Genomic DNA, 19464 nt, shown 5'->3' with positions numbered 1-19464 from the left:
AACATCAGTTATTATGTATTTACCCTTGCATTGCGAAAAAGCGGAGATCTGTTTCCTCCAGGCTGTGCGCGGCGTCAGCCAATCAAGCCAATCAAGCGTGAAACTCTAATGATGTTCACCTGCTACTCATCAGAAACATTTAACAAGTTAACAAGACCGCTTGTGAATAAACGCTCAGTATCTTGTGGAGAATCTGAGAAGGCGGTAATGCACCTATTTTCGTTGGTTGCCAGCCGCCGTTAAAAACCAAGAAGAAGAAGAGAATCTGAGAAGCTAGAGGTTTCTGTAAAGTTTGAGAAATGTTTGCTTGTGGAGCAGCTACTTTAGAGAACATCCTGACACCCAAAGGGTTCTCCAGGCAAAATCTATCACTAACCCCTGGAAGAATCCCAAAATTTACTATTCCTCTAAAGTTATCCATGTCTCCTCGGCTGTATAGCCAGAAAGGAAAAGATGAGGACACATATAAGCTGTTATCTCCAGAGAGCCCAGAAGAAGAGTCTCCTGGACATCGGCCTCCCACTGGCTCACCAAGCACTTCTGCCAAACTTCGTTTCACCCCAAAGATGAAGCTGAAACATCTGCAGAAATCTGCCACAGAGGATCTCTCAGACCCTTCGACGTGTGCAGCCATGTCTCTGGAACACGTTGGAAAGGTCACCACACCTTATGGCTTCCGGACCTTGGCTGCCAGTCCCAGCGTCAGCCGGAGAGAGTCCTTATTCCATAAGCAGGGACGGTGTGCAGAAAGGAGCGTGCCGGAGGATTCCTTGGCTTCACCAACATCTTCAAATTCAACGTCCAGTTCCACAAGCAACAGAAACGGCTCCGCTAGAAAGCTGCAAGATGGCCCGAAAGACTGTTTCTCCCCTCGAAGATCCAAGAGAGACGGTCTGGAGCTGCTCCTGAACAAACCATTGACTGTCTTGAGGAGTCTTACTCCCAAAAGAAAGAACCCTAAACTAAAACTTAAGTTCTAGAAAGTAGTAACCAATCCAATATAAGCATTAGTATAGCCTGCTGCCTTTTATACTGTGCTTTTTGACAAAGAAAGCATTTTAAGTGTCAAAAATAAAAGTATTTTAACTCCAGTCTGTGCACACTTTATGTACTAGTTCAAGTAAAACTACATTCACTTGCATGCAGACAACCCAGGCTCTGGTTTGCTTGAATCGGTCTCAAGTATTAAAGGCAAAAGTAACTTGTTCCATAAAACTCTTAAGGTGATTTTTTTTTTTTTTTTCTATGCAAGTTTAAGACTCCGCAAGAAGATGAACATCCTCTAACTTTCAACGGCTTTTAATTCCAGCAAGTTTCTTAACATGATGTATTTGTGTACACACAAAAGATTCAACAACTCTTGAGATGTTATGCCACTTTTCCACCAAGGTGCTTGTAAGTTCCCGGACATGTCTTGAAGGACAGTTTCTTACACCCCTTGTCTTATGCTACAGGCATTGCAGTTTATAGCTTTGGCCACATCTGCAGTCCTTTGTAGTCCTTGCAGCAGGACTATGGCATGTTAAGGAACCCAGTGTTATTCAGAATCACTAGAAAGGTCTCTTTACTGTCCTAAGTTATTTTTTGCTTGAATTTTGCTTTATTTTAACTTGACCTTTATTGCCTGCCACCTGTAAAACCGTAAATGTCTAAAGGACTGTTCCACAGGTGCATGTGCAATAATTGCTTATGGTTTATTGAACAAGCATAAAAACGTTTAAACCCTTTCCAATAAAGATATGTAAAGCTTTTTGGGATTTTACAAAATTATCTTTAAAATACATGATCATGAAACAGGGCTGTTTCTTTTTTTTTATATATCGAATAAGAGTTGAAATTGTGTATAATGCATAACAGTGACTGTAAAATATGTATTTTAGGTGTGTAAATGGCATGTTTTGATATTTAGGAAAGGGCCATTGGGCTAGTTTTGTTACACAGACCAGGCAGTTTGATTGCATTGAGAAAAACTGCATGCTAAGCAAAGTAGACATTCAGTATGCAAACTAAAGAAATGGTAAATAATACGGAGTGTTGGTAGTATGTTATTGAGGACGGCCAATAGGTTTGTTCTCATCCCAACAAGAATGCAAGACTTCAAATGTGACATTTTGGTTAGAAAACCAAACTTTTTCCACCCTTTTTTATTAATATCATAGTCCTTTAACATAGTTACAATCTGTTTTTATGAAAATAAGTCAGTAGAAAGAATTCTTTAAAAAGTCCACCAAGTCGAGTCCTCCGTTTGTAGGTCCTGCTTTCATTTCAAACATGAGATAAAAACTCCCAGACCTTCTGTAAAGTCTCGGCTCCACTCTGAAGAGCCACGGCGTCCAAATCTTTATTTATGATGGGCACGGGGGAAAGGTCTGTTCAACATGAAAAGATAAAAGGCTTGAAGCTGAACACCCCTATCTGCTTTCCACTATTCCAAAATGAACCAGTAAAATCTTCAATCAGTTTAAGATCCCTGTACTTCATGTTACAGTCTGGGTTCACTACCATCAGTGGTAACTGCTCTTTGAAGTACATTACCATGAATTTTTATGGGTGGGCTATTGGGGAACATTAAGTAACCCTCTCCTTTAAGGCAGTCTGTCTTGTTTGTACGTCTGTCAGTCTATGCCTGTCTGGATGTAGGTTCTCCAGGCTTAGCCGCCCCCACTGCGCCCGTCCTTACACTTAACCAAACTCTCAAGCTTGAAATAGCCGAGGAGTCCAGTGGTTAGAGAAGGCAGATGCTCATCTCCCAGGCTCCACTGCATTTGAGTCCAGAGACCCTGCAGGAGGAAGAGTGTTTGGGCAGGCTGCCCCTGAGTGGCTGGAGCAGATGATTGGCAGGCAGTCTCCAGTGACGTCACAGTCGCAGAGGGGGCGTGGTTATGCTGGGTGTGGTTGGCGTGGAGACGAGGGTTTTCCTCTCAGTCGCTGTCAGATCCTACTGCAGATGCTTTCCGCTTTCTCTTGGCTTTGGGTTTGGAATCCTCTTCCTCCTGGAGAGCAGTCAACAAATGCCATTTTAAACAATAATAATAAGAAGAATAAGAATAATATGGGTGCTGGCCTGAAGGCTTTCGTGATGTCATGTTGCGAGTCTGGGTTTACCGAAGCGCTGCTGGACGCGCTCTCATCTTCATTGCTGGGTTGAGGAGCCGCACCCTTGCGGGATCGTGGCGAGGATGCTGGGGCTTTGCGTCGAGGTTTGTGTTGTTTGGAGGAATCCTCATACTCCTCAGCTAATGAGAAAAGATCACTAAACCTGGCAGAAGAAAAGAAAACAGTTACGATAAAATAAATGATAATAATTGTGCTTTATCAAGCAAAAAACACACCTCATTTTGTGGGCCTCATCACAGCTGGCCTGAACATGCTGTAGGGCTTGTAATATGGGCGTCTGGGAAAAGACTGATACAACAAGAAGAACATTGTTTAAATCAATATAAACAGTAAAACAGAAAACCAGGCTGAGTATTTAGTGCCATTTTATGGACTGTAAGAGTCTGATGTTGAACTCACAATTGTTCTTGGTGTTGCTGAGATTGAGTCTCAAACTGTCCAGATGTTCCAGCATCTGTTCCAGGGTCAGCTGAGCCAGTTTATTGCTGGAGCTCCTCAAACTTCTCAAAAACACAACACAAATACATGTATTTTTAAAAATTTCACAACTTTTTAATGTTTTTAAAAGACTCTTCTGCTCACCAAGGCTGCATTAATTTGACCAGAAACAGTAATGTTGTGAAATATTACTGTGATTTTGAATAACTGTTTTTTAAATTGAACACATTTTAAAAATGTCATTTATTTCTGCGATTTAAAATTGCTGAATAAAATGATAAAACTTACTGATTTGTGAATAGTGCTGAGCTTTAGAATGGTAGTGTATAAACAAAATAATGTCACAGGACTTGAATTTTTTCCAAATGAGAGAACCATTATTTCAAATCAGTATATGCAAAATGTTTAGAGCAAATAAATATTTACTTAAAATAGTATTTTCCACATACTTATTCCTTGCATGAACACACAGAAGTGCGTTGAATAATTTATTTGAAGGACATTTAATAATAGATTTGTGAAATAAATCAAACCGAAGCAATATTGGCTATTTGCTACTGAAGCCATTTCTTCTTAGTGCCATCATATTTGCTAGTCATGACAATGAGTGGGCAGACAACTGGCCCACTGGCAAGATCTTCATAATATTGGGTAATTTTACAGTATAAATATTTAATGTATTTCATGCTTCTTCAGGGCTACAGACCCTGCGTTCAATCCACTTGAGCTTGAATCTCAACCTTTGTGTGCTCAGCCCAGGGCCTTAAACACTCCACATCCATCTTTCAGTCCTGAGGGCTGAATATGTCATTACCTCTGTCGTTTACGGGGCATGTTATTGTTCTTGATGAGCAGGGCTTTGATGTGCTCTCCCAGCAGGTCGTCGTGTTTCGCCGCCCAGTGCCGCAGGATGCTGGTGGTGAACTGATCCTCTTGGTGATAAGGTCGGCTCAGCACCATCTTCACCATCTCCTCACTCGGCCTTCAGCACAACACAGCAAAAATAAAAAATATTATGACTGCGTCCCACAGCAAACAAGATTAATAACCATCTGTGTGAAAAGCCTTACTTTTCTCTTCGTAACTGCAGCAGCAGGCAGGACAGAGCTTCTGGATGTTCTGTGAGTGGAGAGCGAAGAGGATTATGGGTGGACCGAGTATGTGTAGAGTGAAAGTGTGTCTATGTAGAGAGACGCTCACCCTTGTATTTGAGGTGCTGTAAAATGAGGATGATGCTCTCCAGAGGGATACTGTGCGCCAGGAAAAGCTGCCATGTGCTGTACTGCTCAAACGTTTCCCAGTCCAGAGACTGAACTAAAACACACAGATGCACAGAACAAAATTAGCTTTACAAAGCAATGGATGAATGTCTGCCACGTTCACACAGAAAAACAACTAGATTTCACTATAGCTTTTTTTTTTAGCACAGACATCTGTTTGACATTTGTCAGGGTGAAAAACTAATTTTTCCATTAAAAATCAATATTTATTAGAACAAACATAAGAACATTTATGAATTAGTTTATTGCTTTTTATGTATAAAAATCAAGACTTCATATTTTAGTAGCATAAGAAAGTTCAAACTGGAAATAGATTATATACAGAAAGTGAGCAAAGAACACTGTGATAACTGTAACAGATTTAGTTACCCAAGGGTATTTTTTCCACCTTGACCTTGAATTTGGGGGGCATTTTTGCCTTAAGCCCCCCATTCATTTTCAAACTTGGCGTTTCGTTTGTTAGGTGTAACTATGCAATTTGAACAGAGACTTGTGAGGTCAGATGGGGAACCGTAAGAGCTTGAAAACTGCTGTAAACCTACTGAGGATGTTGAGGACTGAATCTTTACGGAACATCACCAGATTACCCATCATCACGTGACACATCAGCTCCTGAAGCTGTGAGGTTAAAACAAGAGTGAGAGGTTAAAAGCGATTTGAAGAAAAATAAATAAATGTAATCAGTGTTAAAGGGAAGTTCAGCCAAAAATAGGATTTTTTTTCCATCACTCACCCTCGTGCCACACCCTACTTGCTAGCCTAAATTAAATCTGATCATCTTTACAAACAAAATAATTTGTCTTTATGAACTTTCTGAAGCATCAAAGTTTTGCTATAATAGACTTTCTATGAAGGGAAAGAAATCTCCCAGGCTTCATTAAACATATCTTCATTTGCCTCTCAAAAGTGAATCAAAGTCTTATGGGTTTGGAATGACACGAAAGGGAGTACATTTTTGGGTCAACTTTCAATTTAAAGGTGTATATTTGAAACCTGTGCCGAATCAATGACAGCCACGATCATGTTGAGGAGCTCTCCACTACGCAAGGTCTCATCTGGGAACTGTACAGCACAGACACAGAAAAAGTCAAACAAGGTTGTGAAAGCCTCTGTTGCAGGCACATGGTGTTGGAGTATGAGGTGCGTTACCTCTGAATAGATGGAGGGGGTTAGGTAGCACAGGAGCCTCACATCATCCTCCTGACAGGCCTTCATGTCCATCATCAAGCAGGTGTGCAGGTCTCCCAGAGCCGTGGCCTGAGCAAAGGACTCGTACAGGCTCATCTTCCCCGCCGCCGCTTTGCTGCAAAGACACACAAAACAGTCTACTATGAAAACACTGAGCGCTCCGACAAGGGCTGCATGATTAATCAAAAAAAAAAGGGACTTATGGCTTAGTGTGGTTATCAAATTGCACAAGGTAGGATTTCATTAAATATACGCTCTATATTCAAGGTTTTCAAGGGGCTACTTGAAAACCTGAGGTTTGTCCCGAAAGAGTTTGTGTCCAGAACGTAGAAGAGTGCCTAGTATTAGTGGCCTCAGGTCTCAGGTAATTTAAAATTATTGTGCTTTTTCCAAATGGACCCGCTAACCTCGTACACAGAAATCCTTCTAATAGATATGAGATCCATCAGGAAAAGCCACTCGCTTCATTACACTGCGTGTTCATGCAGGGCTTTTCTTTTTATGTGCAGAAGCCCTTTGCTGGAATGAGCTGAATAGCGATGCAGACAAGACTAGTGATTTGTTGGGCAATCAATTTAATTTTTAATTGAGCTATCATGTTTATTTTTCCAATCCACTCGTCACAACTGAAAGACAAACTCACAAATAACTTATCCATCAGGCAGACAATAATATAAAGGTAATAATAAATATGTAAATAAATAAAAGTAATGGAGCAGTGACCAAATCAGTCAGCAGGACACCGGGATTAAAAAAACAATTTATGTACATCATGTTGGGATGATTTGGGTTGGGTACAGATTTTAGGACCTGAGAAGACCTCTACTCTGTTTGTGCCTGCATAAGCGAAATTGACCCTTCGCAAAGACCCGTCCCCTTTCGTTACTGTTGCTATGTTCGACAAAAAAAAAAAAAATACATCGCAGAGCAAAGAGGAAACGGACAACGCGGCGACAGACAGGACAGAGCAGGTTACTTTAGGTATGAAAAAGTCTCAGCTTTCAAATTGTGTCATTTTTTTAAAGAAATTCAAACAATAAATACTGTTTTGTGGCTCTTTAATGTGTCGTGCAGCGCCTCAGTTCAAGCGGCACGTGAAGTGATCATCTCTTCCTCTTTACTAGTTATAGCATGAAATAAACATGAATGAATATCAGAAGGTACTGTATCTTGTTTCACCCGTGGAAAGACGTCAAAACACACCATTTTCAAGTTTAAGCCCTCCGACATGAATCTACTCTCCTGTCTGGTTTGTTTGTCAGACAAAAATGGCAGATTCAGCGTTATGATTGGTCAGATCACCTGTCAATCAAACTCAATTAACAATTAACTCTCCATTCCATCAGGTGGCAGTAGTCTGTATTTGTCATTTAAAAAGGGGAACCAGAATAGCTAAATTGCTGACAAACAATGACAAGAGCCTTCTATATTTGCCCTCTTGGGTGTGGTGTTTACTTGTTTTTGTCACATCCGCTTTTCTTCTCATGTACTGCTTCGCTAAGCTGAACAGCCAATCAGAGTGAGCTCCCTCAGAGACAGGCTTTGCTGCCAATTCAACATGCTCAATTGGCCAAAAAGCCATCGACAGGGTCAGTCTGGTGCTTAACTACAGCCTGACACTGGAAGACCATCAGCTTGGTGTGTCATGGCCTTAACAAAATAGAAACCACCCAATTGGCGATATATCTTGTTGCTCATCACTTGGATGATATTGTTTGGACTTTTTGATCCTACCTAGCTTTGAGGTAGTAGAGAAGATGATAACCGATTTTCGGCTGTTTCTGGTAGAGCTCGGCGAGCAGGTCCAGCAGGACAGAGAAGCCGCTGTTGTCCTCCTGCATTTGACACAAGTTCCTGAAGATCAGACACACCGGCTTACACACGGACTCCTCCAATGACCTGCACACACAGAGCAACCCTTTAGCCTCTTCATTAAGAAAAATGAACAATAGTGACAGGAAAATATGGAGGGGAATCAGGGAACAATGCAGGCTGGAACCAAAGACATATCTAATGCTAACCACAAAAAAATGTGCAAACCGACCCGACAGGAAGTTGAGAAAGAAAGAGAAACATACTCTTCTGTGATCTCCTCAGGCAACACATCTCCTCTGAAGTGACTCTTAAACAGTTCAGCCAGACAGGAAGCTAGAGTAGACATCTGCTCTGAGTCAAAATCCTCCTGAAAGAGGACAAAAAAAAAAAAAGTGTGTATCATCAACCGTATTTAACGCTCCGATCGAAATTTGAACCCTGAGCAAAGCTCACCTCTAAAATAAGATCCACAATTTCCTGCATGACTTCACAATGTGTTTCTGTGTCACTGAGAGAGAAAGAACCACACAAATTGACACTCATGCAATTGAGATCTTATTACAACTGTAAAACATGTTATTAATCACGAGTCTCACCTTCCTTTCTGCAGCTGCAGAACCCTTTCTTTAAGTGCCTCGTCCAATTGGTCCACGAAAGGTGTAATGTCAGCAGGCTCGTCGATGAAGGTTTCCTTAAGCTGATGGAATCTGAACTCTCGTTTTTTACCTTGGGATAAACAAGGGTTCATATCATGATGGCACTGATATGAACTGAAAATACAGAAGTGGGTCATGGGCATCATTTTGAGCCAGAGCCACTGATCTGGATTCTGTCATGATTGAATACTGAAGCAGAGAACATTCGCTCCACTCCAACTGAAGTAACGCTGTGAAGCTGAGCCGTAATTGGTCGATCTGAAGGCCGGCGTTAAAATCTATCTGCCATTACGGCAAGCATCTTACCCTTGTTGTTCAATTCTTCCTCATCATCACTGAAGGTAGCATCTGTGTTGTCATAGCAACCATCCTCCTTATCAAGCACATGATTGTCCATCTCCAAAGGAACAGATTCCTCCATTTTTACTACAAAAAGTACAGGAAAAAAGAAAATCTATATTAAAACGTGCCATAACTCAATTTCATTCAACTGACTTAGAACACTGTACATTTTGAGGTTATAATCCTTGCTGGATCTTAATTTTAATATTTCTATTTCAAACTACACTAGTTGATCTCAACCAGGTGTCCTTCTTAATTTTAATTTAAGGTCTAAAATATTGTATTGCCTTAAAATTGCTGTTTCAGTATTTAAGAAAGTCCCTGTAATCAAAAATGAATAGATAAGTTGTAAATTCATTGGTAATATAAAAGTGTAAACTACAAAAGGCCAAATTCTGGAACTAGAGCAATTAATTATTTGAATTATTTTAATTGTATCAATTAAACATTCATATAATATTAATAGATATACATACTGAATAATATTTAATTATTTTAATTTCACTTTTACATTTTCTGTAAATAAAACAGTTTGAAACTGAGCAGCTTTGTCATTACAGCAAAGTACTAGAACTATCTCTGAGGGCCTTCAATATAGACCTTGACAAAAAGTCAGAAATGTTGAGGACCACTGTACACACACACACGTCATATATCTGCTAAAGCATTTATTTTACTGATGAGATGGGAAAGTAGATAACGGAGTTGTAAGACTTAAATTTGCACGTTTTAGCATCACATTCGCTGTCATTTATCCTGAATTACACAAAAATGCTCACAAATCGCTCTTCCGAACAAAAGAGGTTTATCGAGATTAATATTCAAGTTTAGTGCATCCAAAATCATAGAATGTTGGAAAAAAGAATGTCTGTTTTGTATAATATTTCTGGTGGACTAAATTGCTTTGGAGCTATTGTTTTTGACATGACTGGCAATGAATCAGTGGTGTGGAGCTCTGACCTTCAGTGGGCGGCGAGGGGGAATTGCAGAACTCTGGGAAGCGTTCTCGCAGCATAGAGCGCAGCTCACGGTCCAGTTTAGGGTTGTCAAACAAAGGTGCTAGGTGACTGAGAGAGCGAGAGAGATAGTAGGGATCATTATATTGAAAGCATCTCTAAATCGGCAGAAAGACACTGGTGGCATCCTTGATGAAGTGTCTGTATGGGAACATGCTAATGAGTGAGTATGTGTGTGTGTCTGTCTGATAAACTTACGCCAGTACTCTCTTCTCCATGATGAAGTTTAGAGAGTTGAAGACGCCCTGCCGCACTTGACCCTCAAGAGGAGGGAAAAAGTTTGGGATGATCTGAAGTGGAATAAAATAGCAGGTTAACCCAAGATTTGAAAGACTGGAATTCACAACACAGAACTTCCTCTGTAAAATCCTCTTATAATTTTTCCCACAAACATGGTTTTGGTTGCATCAGCAATTTTTTTTTTCCCAGTAGCACTTTACAATAAGCTTCCATTTTTTTGCATAAGTTAACTACATTAGTTAACACGAACAGCTCTATTTTTATTGAAAATAATAATAAAAAAAAAAAAAAAAAAAAAAAAAAAAAAAGTCAACACTTTTATACTGAATATACACATTTCTATTATTGTCAGAATATACATATTTCTATATGTCTGTCAAAAAGATTTGACAATTACTTCTAGAGCATGCATCAATCTTAGTTAATGAGTTAAAATCTAAAGTTGTATTAATAATAATGTTAAGATTTAATGGACTTGAGCAAACAAACTAACAACAGTTGTATTTTTGTTAATTAATGTTAACAAAGATTAAGAAAATACTGCAACTAATGCATTGCTCGTTGTTAATGTTAGTTACCGCAGTAACTGTTTACTATTAAGATCTTATTGTAAAGTGTTACTGTTATTTCAAATGGAAAGTCATGATACTTTAATAAAAAAAGAGTGTATGAAAATAAAAATAATATTCTTTAGAATAATGTGTATAGATGAACTTTGCACCATAATGCATGTATAATTGGGTCCATTTTGATTTGATGTTTTAAATTGTATTGCATTAAAAAAACAACACTTCTGGTAAATTCTGTTTTAGTGGCCATTACTCACACTTCTGTGTATGACATTAACAAGCTCTTAGATACAGTAAGAACTGAGAGAGAGTTTCTCACCCGACACATGAAGTCCAGTAGTGTGGCTGTTATAGCAGGATGTGGTTTCATGGAGTGATGCATCACCAAAATGGCTGGCTCTGAAAAAACAATAGTCCGAAAGAGAGAAACAGAAAGAGCGAGATATCAAAGGAAAATAAAAGCAGAGCATCAGAGACTGAGTGAAGGCAAATCATGTGGTTTGTACATGTCTGTTTACAAAGTCAAATCTAAAAGGCACAATAATGGCTTCCTGCCTCTCTTACCGATGTTCATGATGCTGTCTTTCTCTGGGTTGAAGAACAGCCAGTCGTAGAACAAGGCCAGTTTGGCATTAGATGCAGCAACATTAGACTACAGAGAGAGACAGATTGATATGGAATCCAAAATGACAGAGAGAAAAATCTTATAAGTCGAAGGTTTTTTGTATTTACTTACTGTGCAGGTAGTCAGGAGCCATCCAATGATCGCCCAGCGCGGCAGAATATCAGAACTCAGCACTTCATTGGATGGATGAACCACACCACATATGTAGCGAATGAGATCACAGCGCAGTGACTGGCTTTCAGCTGTGGACAGATACTGCCGCTGAAACCAGTCCTGATAGCGCTTCTGCTGGCCAAACCGAACCTGCAGCCAGGAAGAGCAGGGGTTTTTGCCTTTCAAGTCGTATTGTGGTTTCAGTGTCAGGTGTCAGTGTTTGTGTGTATTTACCCGTGAGGTCATGAACAGCAGCTTGGTCTCCATGTCAGGGGTGAGTCGACAGGCCAGAAACTTGCGTGAGGTTCTGGAGGTGAGGAGCTGCAATATACCTGCAGCAGGACAGGACAAAACAGCCCAATTTAATAACACACAGACTTTACTGTGCATACTAATTATGTCCAAAACTGATGCATTACTGTAGAAACTCCCTCCCACACACCTGTGAACTGTGGGCTAAGGGTCTGAGGATTGTGCAGCAGGTCTCTCCACAGCAACTCCAACTCAGGAATACGAGCCACATACTGTAAGAGTCTGACCAGATCCCTCCCGATGATAAAACACTCCATGAACTGTTAAAATACAGACACATAGCAATTTAAAAACATGAAACGCCACTGAATGGCAACAAAAGATGAAAAGGTAACAACAGAGAAAAAAGTTTTAGGCTTTAGAATTTGAGTGGATGGAAACGGGGTATTTCAAATAAATACTGTTCTTTTGAACTTTCTATTAGTCAAAGAATCTAGAAAAAATGTATCATGATTTCCACAAAAATATTTAAATTTAACATTGATAATAATAAGAAACGTTTCTTGAGCTGCAAGTCAGCATATAACAATGATTTCTGAACGATCATGTGACACTGAAGACTGGAGTAATGATGCTAAAAATTCAGCTTTGAGCACAGGAATAAATGACATTTTAAAATATATTCAAATAGGAAGCAGTTATTTTAACTTGTAATAATATCTCTCAAAATTGCTGTTTTTACTGTATTTCTGAGAAATAAATACAGCCTCGTTGGGCATAAAAAAAAAAATAAAAAAAAAACCCTTACTGAGCTTAAACTTTTGAACAGCAGCGTGTATATTATAGATTTAAATATTTAACTTGTTTACCTACATGTCATTTGACCATTATTTGATTTTCAAAATCCCTTTTAGTTGAAGCCCCAGTGCACTAAAAAACCAGGAACATTTACATAAGGTACGTACAGTCAATTTCGATTTCATGGTGTCTATACAGTCAGGTCCATAAATATTGGGACATCGACACAATTCTAAAATTTTTGGCTCTATACACCACCACAATGGACTTCAAATGAAACGAACAAGATGTGCTTTAACTGCACACTGTCAGCTTTAATTTGAGGATATTTACATCCAAATCAGGTGAACGGTGTAGGAATTACAACAGTTTGCATATGTGCCTCCCACTTGTTAAGGGACCAAAAGTAATGGGACAATTGGCTTCTCAGCTGTTCCATGGCCAGGTGTGTGTTATTCCCTCATTATCCCAATTACAATGAGCAGATAAAAGGTCCAGAGTTCATTTCAAGGGTGCTATTTGCATTTGGAATCGGTTGCTGTCAACTGTCAAGATGAGATCCAAAGAGCTGTCACTATCAGTGAAGCAAGCCATCACTAGGCTGAAAAAACAAAACAAACCCATCAGAGAGATAGCAGAAACATTAGGCGTGGCCAAAACAACTGTTTGGAACATTCTTAAAAAGAAGGAACGCACCGGTGAGCTCAGCAACACCAAAAGACCCGGAAGACCACGGAAAACAACTGTGGTGGATGACCGAAGAATTCTTTCCCTGGTGAAGAAAACACCCTTCACAACAGTTGGCCAGATCAAGAACACTCTCCAGGAGGTAGGTGTATGTGTGTCAAAGTCAACAATCAAGAGAAGACTTCACCAGAGTGAATACAGAGGGTTCACCACAAGATGTAAACCACTGGTGAGCCTCAAAAACAGGAAGGCCAGATTAGAGTTTGCCAAACGACATCTAAAAAAGCCTTCACAGTTCTGGAACAACATCCTATGGACAGATGAGACCAAGATCAACTTGTACCAGAGTGATGGGAAGAGAAGAGTATGGAGAAGGAAAGGAACTGCTCATGATCCTAAGCATACCACCTCATCAGTGAAGCATGGTGGTGGTAGTGTCATGGCGTGGGCATGTATGGCTGCCAGTGGAACTGGTTCTCTTGTATTTATTGATGATGTGACTGCTGACAAAAGCAGCAGGATGAATTCTGAAGTGTTTCGGGCAATATTATCTGCTCATATTCAGCCAAATGCTTCAGAACTCACTGGACGGCGCTTCACAGTGCAGATGGACAATGACCCAAAGCATACTGCAAAAGCAACCAAAGAGTTTTTGAAGGGAAAGAAGTGGACTGTTATGCAATGGCCAAGTCAATCACGCGACCTGAATCCGATTGAGCATGCATTTCACTTGCTGAAGACAAAACTGAAGGGAAAATGCCCCAAGAACAAGCAGGAACTGAAGACGGTTGCAGTAGAGGCCTGGCAGAGCATCACCAGGGATGAAACCCAGCGTCTGGTGATGTCTATGCGTTCCAGACTTCAGGCTGTAATTGACTGCAAAGGATTTGCAACCAAGTATTAAAAAGTGAAAGTTTGATTTTATGATTATTATTCTGTCCCATTACTTTTGGTCCCTTAACAAGTGGGAGGCACATATGCAAACTGTTGTAATTCCTACACCGTTCACCTGATTTGGATGTAAACACCCTCACATTAAAGCTGACAGTCTGCAGTTAAAGCACATCTTGTTTGTTTCATTTGAAATCCATTGTGGTGGTGTATAGAGCCACAAATGTTAGAATTGTGTCGATGTCCCAATATTTATGGACCTGACTGTAAATCTGTTGAATAATTGCTGGAAACCTAATTTAATCACAGCTGGTTCAAGCCCAAGTCACAAGTTAAATCCAAAGTGCTCTCTTGGGAACTGCTGACCCAGATACAGACATCTCAATCTTGCTTTAGTGCCCTTGAGCGAGACACTTCACCTCTGCCGGCTCCAGGGAGAGCGCCCTTGAAATTAGACTATGGTGAGTCGCTCTGAATAAAAAGTATTTATCTTTCTTTACATTCCTGGCCTTTTTTGCTTTTTATACAGATAATGGAATTAAGAAAAGTTGTGATCCAGATTTACAGTTTTGCATCATGTGTATGTGGGATAACCACATCCCATCTACACAACCAGTCAAAAATCAACTCCATGAGGTGCACCCTGTATGATATAGTACAGTATGAAAGAACATGGAGCACATACTCGAGGAGGAAGAGAAAAAAAAACACCTCATGCAATTTTGGAATTGCTGATATTTATATGGCCAAAAGTAAGATGAAATTCTGTAGCTCTGTAGTTTTTATTGTGGGGGAACAATATAGAAGTGTTTTTTTACATTTACTTCATAAAAATTATTAAAGATTTCACAGTAAAAAGACATGAAGTTTGAACCATCATGGCATGATGTAATAGATTGTGTACAATAGGCTTTTCATAAGGTTTGATCATGTTAATGATTTACCCTAGCAATTTGCGTATCAAATATGATATAGTAGGCTTTATAGGGTTAAATGATTAACACAGACCCAAGAAAAAATTCCTCAAAAATACTTTAGCCTTGTACTTCATGTAACTATAAGCATGCACAAAAAAAGAAACACTGTGTCCAGAACTGAATTCTTTCCAGTACTCACCCTCTCTCTGAGCAGACCGATGCAGAAGTCTACCTCTCTCTGTCTGAGGGGCAGCAGGTTCGGTGTCCCATGGTCAACTATGAGCCTCAGGTACGTGTACACAGACATGGCCACCAACATCCCGCTTTTCAGCACCCACTCTCTGTCCAGCACACAAACACATTCATGAAGCTGCCAATGAACTCACGCTGGTCTATTTGCATGGACGTAGTTATCGCCCACAGTGCAACAATCACACTGCATCACACTGCACGACTCAAAACTTCTCACCTCTGCTCTACTAAGATCTCCAACACGTTCTCTGCCAACCACATGTTTTTGCTGGAGATGTCTCCCCCTGCAGATTGAGGCAAGTTAGACACATGATGTAGGGATACACTGTAAATGTAGCATGATTTGCATCTGTGTGTGAACGCACCAGCGATCTGTTTCATGAGCGTCATGAGAACCCCATCTGCTCCAATGACTCCGCTCTTCACCAGCTCTTTGACCAACCACACCAGCTGCCCACACACACATAAGACACGACGTCACCAGTGCGTTACTGTTAAATTCAGTGTTGTTAAATGACATCAGATTGGAGCCCACCTGTGTACGGCACACGTCCTGAAGCTTGAGGAACTTCTCCATAAGGATCTGGTTGATTTTGATGAGCACCACATTCATACCGTCCCGATTCACCAACGTCAGGTCTCTGTAGCACTGCAGGACACAATACTACGTTAATGATGGTATGCATGCATGTATGTGAATAAGATCTCTTGTATGAAGCATCAACATACCCTCTGTGCTTGTGGGGGCTCTGTGAGCAGAAGTGTGAAGAGACCCAGACAAATCTCCTCATGCTGCTGTGGACCCTTACACACCTGAACACACACACTCCCATTAAACCATCATCATTAAATTGTATTTGAATTTTATTTTAGACCTTTTAACCACTTTTATTGATCTCAAATTTCAAGCCAGTCATGAACGAAATGAAGAGGAAATAGGGGAGCTGGATCAGGAAATAAGTTGCAAGACAGATTTGATCCCATGTACCTCACCTGAGCACCACAATTCCACATGCATTAACCAGCAGCCAGAAGGCCTTGGATAAATGTCATGCTATTCTTCTGTCTGATAAAAACTGTTTAGCATATGTGACCCTGGACCACAAAACCAGTCTTAAGTTGCACGGAGATATTTGTAGCAATAGCCAAAAATACATTGTATGGGTCAAAATTATAGATTTTTCTTTTATGCCAAAAATCATTAGGATATTAAGTAAAGATCATGTTCCATGAATATATTTTGCAAATTACCTACCGTAAATATATCAAAACTTAATTTTTGATTAGTAATATGCATTGCTAAGGACATTATTTAAAAGCGATTTTCTCAATATTTAGATTTTTTTTGCATCCTCAGATTCCAGACTCTCAAATAGTTGTATCTCAGCCAAATATTGTCCTATCCTAACAAATCATACATCAATGGAAAGCTTATTCAGTTTTCAAATGATGTATAAATCTCAATTTCAGAAAATTGACACTTAAAACTGGTTTTGTGGTCCAGGGTCACATATTAGACTGATTTCTGAAGAATCATGTGACACTGAAGACAATTTTGAATGATGCTGAAAATTCAGCTTTGATCACAGGAATAAATTAAAATTTAAAATGTATTCAAATAGAAAATAGTTATTTTAAATTGTAATAATATTTTACAATATTACTGTTTTTACTGAAATTATCAAACAAATACAGACCTTGGTGAGCATAAAGAGACATCTTTTTATGTAGCTGCTGCTTTATAAAATAATTTTGACTGTCACAGCTGAAGTAGTTGAAGAGAATTTCCAGTATGTGCCAAAACAAAATCTTTTTGTCACAACTATATTCTCAATACAGAGAAGCATCTTACTGCTTAAATTTGCATTAGATTATTAAATCTAATAAATTTAAAAAGAAAAGCAGATGTCTATGTCAAGTAATAGATTTAAATGACCATATTTAGCATACAAACGTCAACAATACGTCAACAGATATCTTAAAGTTATGTGGACACTCAAAAATAACAACATGTAGGTGATTAAACATTTTCAAACAGAGCAAATCTAGAAAAAAGTAAATTCTACATTAAAGTCTCTTTAGCATTTTACATTACTTTTCCAGACTTGAAAAATCACAACTTTAAAATTCTATTCTATGTCCAGGTTTTTATGGTGTGTGAATCCTGATGTGTTAACATAAGTGTGTGTAACTGATAAACACTCACATGAGCAGTGAGAGCATCATTGGCTTCCCGCTCTGACAGTCCGTTGGTTATAGATGTGGTGATGCTCACACACCTCTCCAGGCGCTGAAACACAACACACAGACACACACACACACACACACACACACACACACAGACACAGACAGACACAGGTGAGTACAGAGCAATATGGATGCATGCATGAATGCCATGACAAAAACAACCAAACAACAAAATAACACTGCAGATCCCAATAACAGTTCATGCTTAAATAGTCTAATCCCAATTAAAGGCATGACTGCATCAATTTTTAATACCCTTCCCAGCAGATGGAGAGTCACTGAAACCATCAGCTGTCATTTAGGACATGTATGACATGATGCCATCATTGAACGTTCAGCACACATCATGTTTGCACCGCTGCCTCAACTCCTTTCTTTATATTTAATATATAAAACTTTATATATAAAAGCCATCCCTGCAACTATGAGCCCTGTCCTGATAGTCTGATAGTGTCAACTTCTCCATTCTGCTCGTCCTTTTGTTATTGTACTTAGTTTTCCCCATGTTTTTCTTCGCTAATGGGTGCTGTGAAGGACGCACTGACACGTATGTTGACGGCCGAAGGGAATGAGTCGATCCCTACCTCCTCCAGCTCATCTTTGGAGTCCAGGCTGGTGGACACCAGAAGGCGACCCTGCGCTTTACCCTTAGCCGGCGAGGGCTCCATCTCCTCCCGCCTCGCTGCGCCCACACACACGGGACCTGACGGGGGTTTAGGGCGCTGTTTGAAACCCTTCCCTCGCTATTTCCGTGGGTCTGTGGGGCTTATGAACTAGTTAACCCTCTCTCCGCCCAGTCCAAGGCGCCTACAGTGTGTTTACGACTCTTAATTCGCCACCTTCACGCGACCACTCCAGTGTTTCAACAGTGTCCGACTGTATCAATTCAACTTCCGCAGTGCATGGTGGCTTAGCGGAAGTGTTCCGAACGCGGAGTGAAGGCGGAGCGGAGCGACTCATTTATACCAATCGCGTGCTGGGGATTTTGATTGACGTGGCAGTTGACCAATCACGGTGAGGGCACTGTCAGCGAGACCCGTTAGACAAAAAGAAGCCCGTGCAACTTGACAAGCTGCTTCTGTGTAAACATGTGGGTAAAAACTCAGACACACAGTAAACTATAGGGTTAGAGTGAAGCTAATGAAACCTGGATAAATGCGTACTGACTTTTAAATGTGGAAACAGCAGATATTTTGTCGTATTGGGGCTCTCAACAAGAAAAAGCAATAATATTCGAAGATTAACAAATATATATATTACTATTATAGTTAACGTAACAACAACAATCGTATTATAAGTATTACTTTATATTTTTTTAATAATAGCCTATTCATTGTAATTAAGTTTTGTTTTACAATGATAAAATTTTAATTAAAATTATGATTATTATATTAAAATGCAATCAATCAATTTCATATATCACTGCTTACTAATAAAGCTAATTTCTGGCACTTATATGTTTCATAAATATATATTATATACTGTTATTTCTGTTTCAAAATAATTTTGTGTAATTAAATATTGCTGAAAAGCCAATATAGGCTATAAAATGTAGCATATAATACATTTTAATGACAGATATGTTGGGCAAGATTACTTTATTAATATTAGATATCATTTGATATATATATATATATATATATATATATATATATATATATATACAGTTTAAAGCATATGGTCTTCACAGTTTACTCATTTTCAATATGGAAATATATATATGATATGTGATATATATATATATATATATATATATATATATATATATATATATATATATCACAATATTTTAAACGTATATAGTAGAATATATATTCAATATAAAATTACATACATTACAATATACAAGTAAATATATTGTCACATATTTTTCAATATATGAAAAGCAGCAATTCCTTATTTAATATATTGTATTAACAATATATCATTATGCATATTTTCAATATACAGTAAACATATTTGTTGATCGTTAATAAGTAAA

General features: G+C 39.2%; 1 protein-coding gene across 2 annotated transcripts; it reads right to left on the bottom strand.

Annotated features, from left to right (window-relative positions):
- Positions 1-2098: 2098 nt before the first annotated feature.
- LOC306884986 (integrator complex subunit 3-like) lies at positions 2099-18387 on the bottom strand. 2 transcript variants are annotated; one of them, XM_079441279.1, is made up of 29 exons: positions 18068-18387; positions 17443-17526; positions 15966-16049; positions 15772-15885; positions 15602-15686; positions 15454-15520; positions 15184-15325; positions 11882-12011; positions 11674-11771; positions 11398-11589; positions 11226-11313; positions 10981-11060; positions 10051-10142; positions 9797-9903; positions 8801-8920; positions 8435-8564; positions 8292-8346; positions 8102-8205; positions 7758-7922; positions 5985-6138; positions 5829-5897; positions 5378-5453; positions 4756-4869; positions 4626-4674; positions 4370-4537; positions 3517-3617; positions 3333-3405; positions 3106-3259; positions 2099-2993 (listed from the first exon to the last, which is right to left on the bottom strand). In XM_079441279.1, exons 1-29 carry the CDS (start codon positions 18149-18151, stop codon positions 2922-2924), a joined length of 3051 nt encoding a protein of 1016 aa, XP_079297405.1. In that variant the 5' UTR covers positions 18152-18387; the 3' UTR covers positions 2099-2921. The 2 variants fall into 2 exon arrangements, with proteins under 2 accessions (XP_079297405.1, XP_079297404.1); XM_079441278.1 differs by having other exon boundaries at positions 2100-2993; positions 3517-3620.
- Between the last annotated feature and the right edge of the window lie 1077 nt (positions 18388-19464).

The sequence above is a fragment of the Barbus barbus genome, assembly GCF_936440315.1.
Source record: "Barbus barbus genome assembly, chromosome: 19".
NCBI lineage: Eukaryota > Metazoa > Chordata > Actinopteri > Cypriniformes > Cyprinidae > Barbus > Barbus barbus.
Note: the sequence above shows the minus strand (reverse complement) of the source record. Positions and strands in the feature narration are given on the sequence as shown.

Coding starts and splice junctions, on each gene's coding strand:
- LOC306884986 (XM_079441278.1), bottom strand. CDS start 18,151: ATGGAGCCCTCGCCGGCTAAGGGTAAAGCGCAGGGTCGCCTTCTGGTG. Junction 11,314..11,397: donor GGCTCCTGACTACCTGCACA/GTAAGTAAATAC, acceptor CTCTCTCTGTAG/TCTAATGTTGCTGCATCTAA. Junction 4,870..5,377: donor TTCAGTCCTCAACATCCTCA/GTAGGTTTACAG, acceptor TGTGTGTTTTAG/TTCAGTCTCTGGACTGGGAA.